The sequence below is a fragment of the Coloeus monedula genome (genome assembly GCF_965178545.1).
Source record: "Coloeus monedula genome assembly, chromosome: 6".
NCBI lineage: Eukaryota > Metazoa > Chordata > Aves > Passeriformes > Corvidae > Coloeus > Coloeus monedula.
This window is the reverse complement of record NC_138786.1, coordinates 9814850-9831644: the sequence shown is the minus strand read 5'-3', so window position 1 is coordinate 9831644 and position 16795 is coordinate 9814850. Positions and strand designations below refer to the sequence as shown.

Sequence of the window (16795 nt, the reverse complement as noted above, 5' to 3'; positions counted from 1 at the left end):
CTACCCAAGTTTCAGGTTTTTGGTTTTTTTTTTTTGTTCTAAGGGTAGTTGCCAATTTTAAATGATAAGTGATTAGGAATATCTTCAGGGCCTTCTGTGAAGTCTTTCAGCTGTGACGGAAGAAAATGCCAAGCCTGTTCACTAAGGTCTTCTGTTGTCACTGGAATGCATGTCCAGCTTTTCTTTTTAATGGGGAACCTTAATTCATGCCTCTTTTCACAGTGACTTTCAAATAGTTGATGTTGATTTTTATAGTTTGTTGTTTCAATTTTAGCCACTGTTGCCTTTAAGGAACATGCTGGACAGTCTTTCAGTCCTCAGTAGCACCTCTCTGTATTTTTAGGAATATTGTGTCATTCTCTGTCTAGTACAACAGGTCACAACAGGTGACATCAGTGTTAGGGTCAATTTTGAGGTGAAGAGTTTTTAAAGTGCAAGTATGAGAGCAGCCTTCAGAGAAGGTGCTTAGACCAGTGTTTTAAGGTCCATTCCGTTGGGAATTCACCAGTCTTTTTACAAATCAAAAGTATAGGAAGGTCTGCCATGACATGTGCAGGTCAAATAAGTGTCCAGGGGATGCATGTTGTATTTGGGCAGTGTGGAAGTCCCAAAAATGTTCGTGGTCAGGTGCCAGACACAAAACTAGGGCTTGACATCATTTTGGTTTGGGTTTTTTGTTTGTTTTTGTTGTTATTGTATCAAAAACAAGATCAAGGTGCAGATTTTTTAATTTTAATATATTAGCTGCAGTTTATCAAAAAGGGAAATATTTTTTATATCAGTACTGGAGTATGTTTCAGGCAGTTTTTGTGTGCTTGCAGAGAGAAGGTGTAGAGCATTAGAAACCTGTTTCTGCTGCCATATCCCCAGACTGGTCACTGAAAACTACAGATGGCATTGCTGTGATGCTCAGCCCCTCCAGGAGATGAGAGCAGCAGGGCTCTTGCTGCAGAAGGCATCATTGGCATGTCAGAGTCATCATGAGGAGGAAATAAAAGTTTTCTTTCACCCTGCAGCAAAGGGAAAGATAAACAAAAATCCCAAACAGAGTGGAATTCCAAGCTGAGCTAGTATGAACTAGATTGCAATTTGAAGTTACTTCAGTTAGTACTGAAGACAGCACTTACTGCTGTCTACACAAGCTGAAAGTGAAGATAGCCCTAAGTTATGTCATTTTTCTTCAGACTTTCAAGGTGTGTGACAGGAAATGGCTCTGCAGCTGTTCTGTGCCCCCTCTCTCAGTGTGTAACACCCTGGACTCCCCTCTGTCTTTTAAATGCTCAAAGGTCCTTCCTGAATGCATCTTTTGCCGTGTGCAAGATATTTAGAAACAGCACGTTAAAATATATCATGGAAACCCCTTGAAACTGTCATCTAGCTGAAAGGACAGTTCAGATTGCTCCAAGTGCCAGTCTAGCGTGACCCAGAGGGCCATGTTCAGCTTTTCTTGCAGATATAAATACATTTTTTGATATATTTTAGTAATGCAGTGTAGAAGGAATAGGCTCAAGCCTGGCTGGCTCCTCAGCACATCATACACCGAGGACTGCCTCAGGTAGGGATGTGCTGTCTTCTCCAAGGCAGGAAAAAGCAGCAGCCCCAATTCACATGCCATGAAGGACTTTTCTAATAGGTTATTTTCTTTTTCTCTTTTCCACATAGAAGACAAGTCTAGGACCAGCATAAATCTACTTCTCTCATTTCTTTGTATGGCAGAGAGTGAAGAATCATGAATAATTGCCTAATGTCTAGACTTTAAATGGAGTTGTCAGCATTTGCCTGACTTTTCTTTCTGTACTGCAAAATTTTGGTAATACCAGAGAACAGAATTGGCAGAGAGAACACAAAGAGAGGCAAAACATATGTGTGGTATTTACAGGGCCCCCAGATGACTGTGATCAGCAAACTGGAAACAATGTCAAACTCTTCAAGTGCTTCATTTTGCAGCTGACTCAAACAGCAGTGATTGGAGTTGGCTTCTGCTGTGTTGGGCACAGCCCCCGGACAGAGGCCACTCGGCACCAGGAACGAAGGGCTTCTCCCATCCAAAGAGCATCAGAGTCAGTGCTCAGGCAGGATGGGAATGTGAATGGAAGCTCCATTTTGGTTTCTGTCAGAAGCCAGTAGAGCTCTTTGTCTGCAGAGAAAGGAAACACTGAGACAAAAAAAAAAAAAAAATAGAGTGTGAACAGTGCAGAAAGAACAAATAGCCTGGGAGCAAGATTTTTGCAAAAGAGAAGCATGGGCACCATCTGCCAAGCTGTTCATTGAAATACAGGGCTTAATTCAGCACACCTAGACATACCTCTACTAAAATACTTACATATGTGTTTGGGTGTTTCAAATGTCTCGCTGAATTGGGGCCTTTAAAAGAAAAGTAAATTAAGAACAATGGAGAAAGGAAAAGAAATACTTCCTTCTACAGGTGGAGTTTCAGGTTTCTTGTTAATGTACAAAAGAGTTCTCTGAAATACTTGCAAGGTAAAATAATATATTACTGAAAAATTGTTTAAGGAAAGTTCTTACTCTGCAGGTTTCTTATCTAATTGTGTTTGTAGATCACAAATTTTTACTGTACCCTAAGCATTTGCTGAGAAAAATGTCACTTTTTTACTTTTTCCAGAAACGAGAAGGAATCCTCCAGTCTCGACAAATCCAAGAGGAAATAACTGGTAACACTGAGTATGTCAACACCACTTTTGCCAGCAGTTCAGTAATTGAACACAGATGTGTCTCAGAAATTCAAACATTTGCTGATATTTAGATTTCAGTATTGGGGTTCCAGGGAAGATGATGCATCAGCCAGTAACTGTATTTTAGCCTTTTCAAGAGCTGCAAACAAGCATCTAAAAATACAAAAGGGGGAAGAAATAGAGAGGTGGGGAATTAAAAGCAGGACTTTAGGGGTGTAAAATGGTGGTGGTAAGCCTTGTATGTGCCATCTCACTGAACATAATGTAACAGAAAAGTTATTCCAAACCAGAAGAGAACACTAGCAGAATATTCTGGTTTCTAATTAAATGGAGAGAAGCTGCACTGTTGACTTACTATTAATCTGTATGGATTTATTTGTGGTAGTTATATGAAGGATCAACTGGAGCAAAATGCTGCAGTCCTTAAGAACCCAGCCCAAGTCTTGTTTTGGCTGGATTTGTATTGTAGTTGGTGTGGTAGATGCATCTTCAAAGCAGAGGGAAAAGTTTTCACTAAATCAACGTGAAAAAGCCTTTACTCAGGCAAGATGTGTTGATGAGGTTCAAAGTAGGGAGTATGAGATCTGGCCTCCTGTGAGACTTTAGTGAAGCCAAGAGGTGTGATACTGATGGACTCCAGACTGACCCAGATCCTCAGCTGGAGTAACTTGGTGAAGGTTTTCCTAATTCCATGAATCTACTCCAGTATTCACCAAGCTGAAGATCTTACCATGTATGCTGTTTTCTTTTGCAGCACAATATCTGCAAGTGAATTATATGTAACTGTGTTGTTCTTTTCCTTTGTTTTTTCCATAGGGCGTTATCAGGCAGGCATGGTAAGTTCCTTTGATTATTGTCTCTTTCTGGGGCAGCCAAAGTGTACATGAGTTCTGCAGTGGGTGGTCACTTTGATCAAATTGCAAGAATGTAGAGGATTTCACGTTGCCCTGGCAAATATGCACCACAGGCTGTTGTGGCAGTTAATAAAAGGGGAAAAAACCATTAAAATCACTCTGCCCATCTTTTAAACACATTTCATTGCTTTTCAGCACATGTTAATTTGCAGGTGCTTTGCGGTTTAACCTCCAGAACATAACAGTGGTATTAATGGTCATGAGTTCCCAGCACGATGTGAAGTGGTATCTTATCATGAACCAGCTGGTGAATGTGTTGATATTCTTACATCCATTACCTACTTTATTCTTTAAAGATGTTGAGTCGTTGTTCAGCAGGCCTGCACACCATGCAAGGACCTGTGCCATGTGTGTCTCACTGCCAGGATTGGGAATGGCCAAGTGCCTGGCCAACAGAAAACACTCACCTGAGTCTTGCTTTGTACAAAGTCTGCCTTCTACAAATGCCTTTGGATCTACTCTAGCTTTTGGGGGTTTTTTCAATGGAGGAATATGAATATTTTTTGAGTCATTTGCTGTCATTCAGGTGATTGTCAAAACAGATACTGCTCAGAAAAGGCTCTGGTGCCTTTTATATATATTTTCCTGTTTCCTTCAGAAGGTGACTACGGTAGCACTCCAGTCACGCTAGCTTAGGTTGCCTGTCCTGCTGACAGTGCCCTAAATTGCATATGAGAATGGCCTGAAGCATCTATACAATGGATTGTACTGCAGATGTGTAACCACAACCCTGCTTGAGATGCTTAATAATGCAGTCAGTGGCCCATGGGGAAAATCTTTCTCTGTAGGTGTAGTGACTAATGTAAACTCATGTTCTTCTGCAGAAAATGATTTGGTTACTTAGGTGTCTGTTTAAGATTTTATGCATAAAGATACTATTCTTTGCTCATTTTTGAGAAACAGAGTCTTTAGGTAATCCAGATCCTGCCTGAAAATGATGCTTTTTTGTGAATAATAGAGAATAAGTTACTAGCAGCTTGCAGCAAGAGAGAAGTATGCAAACTACTTGGTACTTGGAATACAGAGAGTATATTGAAACATTTTGCTGACTGTGTTGTCTCAAATGAGTATGTGTCTCAGTAAGTGTTTATTCTGCACTGGAACAACTGCTGCTCAGTATATTAATGGCACTGAATGTTTTTCAGAAAGAGATGCATTCGACACTTTGTTTGACCATGCTCCAGACAAGCTCAATGTAGTGAAAAAGGTTGGAAGGTTTTTATTTTTAAAATACATAATTTGTGCATGTGCATGCTTGTGCGTATCAGATTGTGTGTATGTGGTGAGTGTGTGTGGATATAATGTATAACTGGTGTGCTTTGCATACATTAAATACAATTAAGCTTTATGCTTAAATACACAAAGTCATGATTGTAGTGTTACTTTTTATTTAATGTTTAGCAGCATGAACTTAATTTTGGAACACGAAACAACGTATAGTTATCAAAGTTTTCATCAGAAAAGTTCTCACAAAATGTATGTTGAGTAGAACCCAACTGGTACATTGACTGTACTGATGCCAAAGAGATATCCAGTTTACAGCTGCCAGAGGTCTGACCCTAGAGTATTTTGGCTGTTGTCAGATTTGAGTGGAGTCCAATTGCCTACTTCCCCATAGTCTGCTATAAGTTTGGGGGTTTTCTGTGTTGTAACAGTGTATTTTTATATATATATATATATATATATATATATATATATATCACATTAATTTTATTTCTGTTCTTCATTCTTGTAAAAAAATAAGAACAATTTTTAATGTCACATTTCAGTTTTAAAACTTGGAGGTTGTGTTGCAGTCTCTTCACTCATGCAAATTCTCTTCTGAGTGGAGTTCATACTGCTGGTGTTGAACTTCTGCCCTGCTGAATAGGCCTTCATTGCACCGTTTTCATATTTCAGACTCTCATCACCTTTGTGAACAAGCATCTGAATAAACTGAATTTGGAGGTGACTGAACTGGACACGCAGGTAGAGTTTTATAGCCTTTCTTAGAGGGGAGAGGTAGCTGCACTACGTTATGCACTGTGTCCCCAGCTTTATCCAGAAATTTCACTGAATGAGCTCCAAGATGTTATTTCAGCAGGAAACCCTTCATTTCTAAACACGTTTTTATGAAGAAGTCCCTACCAATTAAGCATCTATAACAGTTTTGTACTTTCATTAGCCTAAAAATTAATTAACAAATGCTATGTTCTGGGTGCTGCCAAGTGCTGTAAGGAGAACCTGCTTGTTTTGGTCAGGAAAGAATTCTGTCCGCTTGGTTTGCTCCAACGTCAGGCTGAGCAGTTGTTTCCTGCCTACCTTTCCACAGCCACGCAGCCACATGGGATTACAATGGCTCTATTCAGGGAGAATTCAGGGATTCTGGAGAGTAAAGCTACTCAAGTGTATAGGCAGCTGTACAGCTGGGCTGCAGGCTTGATTGCACCACAGAAATAATGTGCTACATGCTCTTCTTTCTTGCTCTCGTCTGCTAAATTGGCTGAAAAGAAGCTAAAAGAAAAGCTTAATCCTGCTGTATTAATACCTCCCCATGTGAACAATTGCAGCAGTTATCATAAGAAAATTATGGGATCAGGCAGGAAGGGATGGGATCTGCACTGACAAAAAACCCCAGGTGTCTTCAAGTCAGGCTTTATTTTATGTCTTGATTCATGTTATTAAGAATCTCTGCTTTATTTAAACACCTACCAATCTGATAGAGGTTTTTCAAAGATAAAATTAAGATTTGGATGGAAATCATGTGTAAAGGCTTTCAAAAGGGCATTCCCTATTTCTGCTTATTGCATTGTTTACTTTGGGGGAAAACATTATTCAAATGTACCTGGAAACTCCTTAAGCATTTATCTGAAACAGTATTCCCTAAGATGAGAGGTTGTATTTCCATCAATTAAAAGAAAATTACCTAGCTCAGGAAGGTGATGGGTTGCTAATAGACCTGGTGCCGCTGGGGTAGGAGTGAGAGGCCTGTGACAAAACCACAGAAACATGGAATGGTTTGGGTTGGAAGGGACTTTAAAGATCATCCAGTGCCACCCCTCCTGCAGGGACACCTTCCACAAGACCAGGTTGCTCAGAGCCTCATCCAGCCTTGGTCAGTTCCAGGGATGGGGCATCCATAAGCTGTTCCACTGTGCCCTGCTCTCACAGTAATGAATTTCTTCCTAATATCCAATTTAAACCTGCCCTCCATCAGCTTAAGGCCATTCCCCCTTGTCCTGTCACTCTGTGCCCTTGTAAAAAGTCTCTCTCCAGCTCCCTTGTACCCCTTTTGGGTGCTGGAAGGTGCTACAAGGTCTCCCTGGAACCTTCTCCAGGCTGAACAACCCCAGCTCTCTCAGCCTGTCTCTGCAGCAGAGGTGCTCCAGCCCTCTGAGCATCATCAGCACCCTCCTCTGGACTCGCTCCAAGAGATCCATGTCGTTCTTATGGACATCGCTGTTTTTTCACATAGAAATGAACATATATTATAGCAATTTGATACCTTCCACTGTAATTACAGACACTTAAAATTAGACATAGCATTTAACTAAATAAATAAAATCAAAGAAGTGGGATGGCATCTTTTAGTTGCAATTTAAAATTTTTTTTTAGTAGTTTGTTGCCTGTTCTGCATTAGACAATACATACCTTGTTCAATAAGAAAAGCAATGAGATATTTCTCAGAAAATGTACTGAGAAACTTTTTTTTTCACAGTTTGCAGATGGAGTGTACTTAGTCCTGCTTATGGGTCTCCTGGAAGGCTATTTTGTTCCTCTGCACAGCTTTTTCTTGACTCCCGATAGTTTTGAACAAAAGGTAACTAGATTTCATTTTTCTGTCAAAAACAAACATAAATCTGTCTAGTTGTACAAGGATAACACCAACTTTTCCACATAAGTTTGATGCTAATAGCTGAAATCAAGAAAGGACTGTACTGGTAACCATTTCCAAGTATTTTAAAAAATTAGTATTAATATTTACCCGGAATAAAACAGAAAATTGTATTAATGATGGGGTGGTTAGCAAGTGTTAACAGATTTTGGCACCCATTGTGTGGTGCTGTCATTGAACAAGACCTACTGTTCATTAATGTATATAGGATTACACACAAGCATTGATGACAGAACTGATTTTTTGTGTGTCCAAAATCCAAGAATTTAACGCTGGAAAGGTTTAATGGGTTTTGGAAACATAAAGGCATATATGTACAGTGTGTCAATTTAAGACCAACATTACGTCAGTGTCTGTAGCTATCCAGGCAATTCATCTGTCTGTTCAAGACAAGAGCACTTCAGGGGCCATCATGTTCCAATTTTTGAGCTTGTAGGAGGTGGGGTATTCTTACCTGTAAGTAATTTTATTATGGGTTACGTTAGTTCATGTTAACTTTCAATTACCTTTATATTTCTAAAACCACCATCACTCAGAAACAGCAAAACAATGGATTGTCTCGATTCCATGGACCAGATATACAGAGCCCTAACTATTTTTTCTTTCTGAATATCTGGGTCTGCAGCTTTAAATATGTCTTGTTTTGACTATTTTTACTACACAGAGTTCACAACAGTGACTGCCTTCATTGTATTGCTAGGTCGTCAATGTATCTTTTGCGTTTGAGCTCATGCAGGATGGTGGATTGGAAAAACCAAAGCCAAGACCAGAAGGTACCTATTCTACCTTTTTTGTATCTGCTTCCAAATTTGTGTTGGGTCCAGATCTTACAAGGTTATGGTATGGCTAAATGAAGATTATAAATTAATCCAACAGCAAAAGGCAAGGTACATTTTGTAGTGGCCAAGGAACTCTGTATTTTAAATGCACTTTTTCAGATGTTGCAATGCTTCCTTTCTTCATTGGCCAAACATATGCAGTAATACTCCAGTATTCCCTGAAAGAAAGAGAACACCGTTGTGATTGGTGTCACTGGCAGAAGTGAATTGCTCCAATTGCTTCATTTTCCTCCATCTCACATTTTCACACTAAACTTCAAGTGTTCCAGTGTAATTTACAAGATTTTCAAAAAAGAGGGAGATGTTGTGGAAGAAAAATTTCAAATGTTCACATAACTGCCTTTGAGTGCAGGATCATGCATACTTAAATTAGGTATAGAGCTGGGGGTTGAAAATAGAATGTGCTTCAGGGAGGATAAAAGTTTTGCTGGTGACCTTAGCAGTATCAGGATTCCACTCCTCTTTGTTCATATACATACAGTGTTTAAATCCAGCTTTTCGGGCTGGAGACAGAGCCCTTGATTCACCAGGTTAATGGGTACTTCTTGTAGCTCCTCCTGTGAGAAGTTACCACTTCTTACCATGCAGGAGCTGGATGTGCAGCTCCACTCTTCCTACCAAGAATGATATCTGGGCTCCTGCTGGTTACCTACCGTAATAATCAACATGGCTGTGTCTTCCAAGACCAATTTCAGACTCACATTATATGGTGCTCACAGTCTCTTTCTGCCACAATATTGGATTGTCATTCCCTGAGGAGTTTACATAAGCTAATGTCAGAGTGTTGCTTCTAACAGTAAGAACTCCCTGGAGATTCAGGCACTCATTGCTGAATCAGGTTCTGCTCCATTCAGGAGTTTTTCCATCCCTCCCAACTTCCTGATTACAACAGCCACAGAGACACTCACACACAAAACAGTACATCTCAGGATTGAGCCTGTGCATTAAACCTGGACCTGTCCAGCCTATTTTTTCCACTTCTTTTGATTGCTTGAACTCTTATCCACAGTCATGCTTAACTAAACCGCTGGTGAGTGTATCACAAACCTTTATGTTTGAAATAGTCAAAGTGAGAAGGGGGAAACAGTGAAATCGAGGGATCCAAGTAAAACACAGAGTGTCTGTGATCCCTTACTCCCCGTGGAGGTTTAAAATTCCTATGGCATTTAATTTTTCAGGTATTTATTGCTCTAGGGGACAGCTAATTTTTCCAGTATAAATCAAGCCATAAGGATATTTCAGCATATATAAGACATTTCTTGTGCAATTATTGAAATGCTTAATATGAAACTTCCTGCCCAATGTGAATGGAAAAACACATCTGTTTTATGTGTTGTTACATTGGGCACAATGCCTGTACTTAAAATTTCCAGTGAGCAAAAGAGTATTGAAAAGGATCTTACCCTAAATGTGTACACTAAATACTCTTTAAATTCCTACACTGTTTCTTTGAGGTTCTTGAGGAAAAAATATGCTGAAAAGTGCTTTAGAATATGAAAAACATATTTAGTGGAAAAAAAAAAGAATGCAGTTAAATAAATGAGTATGAAAACCGATGATTTTTATGGGGTGAACAGTTTATTTGGGTTATTTGCAATATAATTGAAAAGGTCTTAAAAAGCTTTCCGTGACCTTTTACTTTAAAAATGGCTGGAGCATTAATCTGCTGAGTCTATAATGAATTCATTTGCAGTTTGAGCTTTTTTAGATTACTCCTTGGAATGTGTACATCAAAGCCAAACTCAAGTTTCTCTTTTAGAAACTTGCAACCAGTAAAATGTTACACGTGTTGGTCAAACCTGTGAAGCAATGGAAATAACCCATCTTTCTTTGGGAGAATGCTTCTTTTACTTTGAGCCCTTCTGTGGAATTCTGTTGTGGTGGTGGTGGAGTCTCTTTGCATCTTTGCAAAGACCTAACAAAGTTACCTCTTTGTTAATAGAAGTTCTGTATTTGGAAAAAAAGTTGTTCTGCACCTTGCTGCTGGCCTGGAGGAGGAAACTTCTGGCGTTACATGCAAACAGTAATGCAGATTGCAACGGGATATTGTGGGGGCAATGCACCCTTCCTGCAGCTTTTGGCATTTCCTCTTCATTTTATACCAAGCATTTTTCATCTGATTTATAAAGAGCCACAAACCCATGCTGGCTGTGGTTTCATGACCGTGCATAGGCTCAGCATAAAATCTAGGCTTGAGTGTTTGCACCCTTTGTCCACGGATGTAAATTTGCCATGTAGCCAGGACACCATGCATAGGTTTGATTAGATTAATTATTCAAAGTGTGACTCCTTCACAACCTATGAGAAACATCAGTGTAGATAAATATAATGGCTAATGATGATTACATCCACCATTTACTGGACTTACTTGGAGGTTTTGGCCAATTCCAAAAACCAAAGTTAAGAATTCGAGTTCCAATGCATTCAACAGAAAGAGGACAATTCTAATCCCCTCTGCTCTTTCTGAGGGCAATTCTGAGTCCCTGTTTGAGATTGGCTATTCCTTGAAGCACTAGTGTAGAGTGCTGCAGTAGTACTTGTCAGTTTGTTTTATAGTTTTCTTGTGAAATAATATTGACTTTCTCAAGAACTGCTCTTTGAAACAGAAGGTATTCATTAGCTTTTTGTTTCATATAAATCCTTTACTTTAGATGTTGAGTTTCTGAGGACTGATTTCAGCCATGAATGTCAGCTAACTCCAAGAATTTTCAGATGTTTGTTCGAGGAGCACTTGTACACCTAGCTTCTTTAGGTCCTCTGGAAAATTTGAACTTGCCTCTAGCTATCTTGCTGAAATTAGGCCTAGTAAAGGATGTTGCAGCTCAGAATGTGCCAAGTCCTACAATTCTTACATAAGAGGAAGGTTCCATTGGTTCCTGCCTGATGATTTTTTTCAAAATCATTACTTTTCAGCCACAACTGACTGAAGATGAAGTCATACAAGTATATGTAATCCTGGGCACTCTTTGACTTAGGAGCATCTGAGCTTGGTTGCGTTTCAACATCAGCAGCAGTAGCTATTTGTATCCCTAACTAGAAGTGGTTAGAACACCAAGTTTTGAGTTGCCAGTTTGAAAATGGTGTTTTATTGATATTTCTACTCTTTTTTGCTTTCCTTGTGATCTCATGTTCGTGGGCATTAATGTGAGCAAGGGAAGGGAGTAGAGAATAGGCACTATTTCTGGAAAACATTTGGAGCTAATGAAGTTACTAATTTGTTTTCCCTTGTCTTTTTTCTAGATATTGTAAATTGTGACTTGAAGTCTACGCTGAGAGTACTGTACAATTTGTTTTCCAAATACAGGAACGTGGAGTGAAGAATTGATTTGGGTCACAAAGGAGTGTTGACAAAGAAAGCATCACAACTAGCATATCTTTCCTCAGTATTCCTCTGCACCTCTATCCTGAAAGGAGCTAAACCATTTACCTGAAGAACTTTTAATTGATTATTCTGGCATTACTATTTTCATAGTAGATTTAAAACTATACAACTTATAAAGAAAAAAAGGTTTGGAGGAAGGTATTTGGGTATATTCTGGGAGAATTCATGTCTCGGTTGTCTTCACTATTTTTTATAGGTGAAGCAACAATAAAAAAACTTTTGTAAGTTAAATTCAAATCAGCCTTTGGAGCCAATCATAGGAATATTCTGTAGTGAGTACTTTAATAATTTTTACATATATCTTTTTTTAATCTGGGAAGGGGAAGAATATTTTCTATGCATGATAAGACAGTTCCATTCTAATTGTGAGGAATGTGCATAGGGAGAAACAGCTAAATACACCTGTTCACATGACAGCTAAAAAGAAGAAACTTAGCCTGATGAATATGTAGTTCCAGTGCTATTATTAGGCTTTCATTTTCTGGGTACAAACTGAAGTGGCTACTCATTCCTTCAGACTTATTAAAATGTGATACTTTGCTTTCAATATATGCAATTGAGCATTCCACAGAAGTACACTTTGCAGCTTGTCACTTCTTTTTGTTCAAGGCAGAGATCTTTTTTGCAAAGAACGCTTTTCAGGAAGAGACACCTGTATAATATAGTTTTTCTATAATATTTCTATTATTACATAGTATTAGAAAGTAGAAGAATGGCTTGTTTTTATTTTGGCAGCTTAATCACAGAATTATCAGATTGCAAGTTTAGATTGGTTGCTAAACAGAACTTAGAACTGTCCCTTTGGTTGATTTTATGATGAATGTATTTTGCTGCATAATCTTCAAGACAAAAAAATGAGATTCATTTTCTAGAAATGGTCAAAACTACTCCCATCTGCAAAGATTCCATTACAATGTAAAGTTATTTGGCGATTTTACATGTCTGCAAAGATTTTTTTATTTGATTACCACCAATTCTAAGCTGTTACCTGTTTGGTCTTAGCTTTAGCAAAGACACAAAAGGGAAATGGGAGTTAATTCTTCCCTTAGAGTGGTACCAAGCACCAGTTACGCTTCCAGAAGAAGCTGGTAGAGACTGCCTGGATCACTTCCGAAACAAAGCGTTCCATTGAAGCCACAAATTCTTGGGATCCTGGATTACACACTCAGGAAAAAAAATCCTTAGGCAGAGATTCCTAGATAACTCTTGAGAAATCTTTGGAGTGCAGGGGGGAGAGTTGTTAACAGCCGTCCAATGATGGCAGAGGTGGCTTAGGTAAAAGGAAAAGCAATGTCAGTTCTTCAGTCTTTCGTCAGGAGAAAGGCAGTGCTGGCAAGAACAGTCAATAGCAGCTGGATGTTACTTATGATGTAAAGCATTACATAGTTTTCAGTTTTCCAGGGCTTTTTTTTTTTTTCTTTTATGTAGAGCTTTCCAGTACAACATTAGCACAGAGGGAACTCCAGCAATTACTTTGTCCTGGGTAAACACCAGCTAATGTTTGTAATGTAAGGTGATACTGACTTCTGCTGGGGGGCTACAAAATTATTTTTCTGAGAAATGATATGAACTTTTTCAAGGGGAAGTCAGTATTCAATCCAAAGGACAGTCTCTGAACTCAGAAATTATCTGATTGTTATAAGCACTCTAAATATCTTTATTAAAATATTTTCTTACCTCTGTATTTTTAACTGAGTTTCTGAAATTAGAGGTACAGAAAACAACAGTTATTTGCCTTTTATAGGGAGAAATAACTGGACATTTTGATCTTAGTGAGAATGAACATTTTCATTGTATCTTTAATATCTGAGAAGCTAAACAATAGGAATTAACCAAACATTTTTGAGCAAACTGAGACGGAACTTCTCATGTATATAGCAGCAGCAATTTCAGCTTATTTTAATGTTTAACATGCAACTTCTTCATTTGCACACCTAATAGTAATTGTCATAGCTAATTAAAAAATGTATGATGTTTTTTCTGCAGACCCTGCTCAGCTTTTACATTTCGACAGTGCCGAAAGATTTTGATTGCCTTTGTTTTCATGAATGCATTTTCTTTAAAGAGGAGATTTATATGCATAAAGTGAACAGTGAAACTGTTTTCTTTGCCTAGACTTCAAAATAAGTACTTCTTGTGCGATATTGGTATAACATTATTGGAGATTTATCTGTCAGACTCCATTTCCACCCTTAAAAAACACAAACTGAGACAGAATGATTAAATCCTCATGCTGAAATGCAATTATGCAGAACTGTAGAAACATTTAAACAATATCCAACCTTTACAGAATTATCTATCCTATGGTAAGAATTTATGTAAATTAAAATCTGCTATATAGACAACGGTGTCCTATGTAAATATAGATCTGTGTGATAGTTTTAACACTTACACACAAATAGTACATGCTGCCATGTAGGAGTGGGTCACTGCTTATATTTTTGACAGTGTAGATTTAAATGGCTATCAGATAAATATGAAATCTAATATAGAGATTATATCTAATATTTATTGCTTTGATTCAGAATATTATAGAAATACAGAATGCTACTGTGGACAGTTTGCTTTTCAGCAGTTGGTGTAGGCCAGCCCTTTCCTTCAGGGAAGGGAAAAGTTATCTGGGCCAAATTCTGCCACCTGCATTGCTTTTATTCTTGATACACAGCAGTGCCCCCTGATGTACTGCTGAAAGCAGAATTTTCCTCACTCTTATATCAAGATAGAAGTTGTTTAAATTTTTGTCAATCCCAGGTTTATTTATAATTACTTTAAATGATTAAATGTACCTGATTTAGCTCATGTAAGACACGAGCAGCCACCTGGAGAGGCCAGTTCCTCTAGCGGTCCCAGAGAGAGCCTGTGGTCTCAAGGCTGCTATCTCAGCACTTTGGCTGGATCCTAAAGCCAGGTAGGGTAAGTCCAAGCCACTGCCTGAAGATCTCGTGGTGGTATTTGGATCCCATCCACCAGACCAATGTGCCTGTCTGTTGTGCTGTGTCACATAAAGGCCCACAGGTAGCTGAGCATACCAAAACCTGGCCAGTTCTTGGTCTGCCTTGAGTAGCAAACAAGAATTAAACATTGCTGCTGCTGGGGCATTATGAAACCACCAAAAGAACCATTTTCTGTGACTTCTAATTCAATCATTGCATCCAGCAATGTGGTATCTAGGCTTCTTTTGTGGCTGGAGATGGGCATCCTTTCCCTGTTAATGGGTCCTGGCGTGCTCTTTCAACCACACAAAACATTGTTTGGATTTTTTTTAAAGAGGAGCTACAGATTTTTCATAGTGTGTCAATAAGGTGTTGTCAAAATAATTACCTAAAATCCTAATGTCTTGAGGTCAGCTCCTTTCAGATTTCTTTCTCAGCTGACTGGCTGTTATTTTCCATAAAGATCAGGCCCTGTAAAAAGGAGTCTTTGCATAATTTTACCCAAGACACACTCATAAAGCCCAGGATTGGATTGCTCTGTATTTCTGATGGAGTACAGATGAACCAAGTTTCCTGTTAAATGAGCTGACTGTAGAATATCCAGTTCTTTACATTTCCTAGTCAGGAGTATCTCCATCTTGCAGAGGATAGCAGCCCTTGCAGCTACACAGCTCAGGAATTCAAGTGGACCAGCAGGAGCTGGATAAGGTCCTAATCCACTTCAATGAACTGTGGACAAAGTTGCCCACTGGCACATCTCCATATGAACCAGTGGCAGGAAATCAACAGAGCCTCTGTTTTACAGAGGGTTGCAGTGCTTGGGAATGGTTGCATTCAAGCAGACCATGATGACTGAGGTAAATGCTACTTGGTTGACTTTTGTTCCTACTTTTTTTTCTCGTTTTAAATTCATGTTTCAGATTAATTTAGCAGACACCTTACTGCAAGCCACAGTGTTGTAAAGCAGAATGGCTTCTAGAAGTTTATTTCATTTGAGAAAGAGATATATGGTATTTAATATACTAGATACCAGCCTTAGGTCTAGTTTTTGTTATTCTTGTCTTCCTCCCAAAACAACTGTCATCAATGGCCAAGCATCCAAAGAGAAAACAGTGCCTTGAAGACCTCTTGCAAGATTTTTACACTATTACCTAGTAGACTTCTGTCATTTTACTGTAAGAATTAGTGTGGGCTTTCTCTTTACAGTCAAAGTACAATTACAGACTGAAGAAATCCTTTGTAAAAAGTTTCAATTAGTTTGCATTAAGATATTTTATTTTGATTTGTCACAGGAAAAATTGAGATACCATCACCAAAATGTTAAAATTAGGCATACCTCAGCATCCACAAATTTTCCGAAGAGGTTTTGGGTCATTCAACATTTACAAGGGCTAGTTTTATGTATTTTGAAAATATTTTGTGTGACTATTTCTTTCTGCAATAATGAGATTTTTTCTGTCTAACTGTTTAATACCATGCACTCTGCAACAATGCTAGAGTCCTTGAAACATTTGGTCCTCAATTTCAATATCACACTAACTGAGAAAAAAGAATATTTTCAAAATTTGCTGAACATGTATCTGAAAATAATTATTAGTTGAAATTAAGCTGCGTTGCCTTCAACTGCAGAGTTAGTAGCTTTCACAGAATATATGTACTCTGTAAGTAAAAGACACACTCTTGCTGATTTTTTTTCCTGTGCTTTTTCTGAAACCTTTTGTTATGATCCACAATAAAATTTGCACCTGAAAATCAACACAGCATGTTGTTGTTGGGTCAAAGGATGAGTTGTCTGACAAAAAATTAGGGAGGCTGTGTGTTTTGTGTTCTCGAAACTTCCAGACCTCTCCATGCATCCAGCCCTTTCCCAGTAACCCCTTTGTGGGTGTGCAAGGTGTTTATTATTATGTTCTGTGGGGGCTGGCGACAGCTGAAAGTGGGTTGGCAAAAGCAATCATGTAAACATATGTTTGAAATGATTAAAAGCAGCAGGTCAGGAAAATGCAGTCTTTGACTCAAAGTAGCAAAGTCTACCTTTACTTTTAACATTGCTGTGATGAGCACTTCAGTGGTGATATTGCAGCTGGATAGAATGCAATTCTCTGCTGGGCAATTTTGTTAATTTCAAATCTAACAAAATGTTAGTGAAACATTAAAATG

At 38.6% G+C, this 16795-nt stretch overlaps 1 protein-coding gene across 1 annotated transcript in view; it reads left to right on the top strand.

Moving 5' to 3' along the window:
* The window catches only part of PARVA (parvin alpha), a gene marked incomplete at its 5' end in the record, with an annotated part of 63240 nt that extends 46849 nt beyond the window's left edge, over positions 1 to 16391 (top strand). The window contains 7 exons of the mRNA XM_082283305.1: positions 2624 to 2682; positions 3510 to 3529; positions 4753 to 4814; positions 5507 to 5575; positions 7305 to 7406; positions 8182 to 8254; positions 11561 to 16391. Of these exons, the coding sequence (XP_082139431.1) occupies positions 2624 to 2682; positions 3510 to 3529; positions 4753 to 4814; positions 5507 to 5575; positions 7305 to 7406; positions 8182 to 8254; positions 11561 to 11637 (462 nt within the window). The 3' untranslated portion in view covers positions 11638 to 16391. The remainder of the gene's footprint in view (positions 1 to 2623; positions 2683 to 3509; positions 3530 to 4752; positions 4815 to 5506; positions 5576 to 7304; positions 7407 to 8181; positions 8255 to 11560) is intronic.
* Positions 16392 to 16795: the final 404 nt, after the last annotated feature.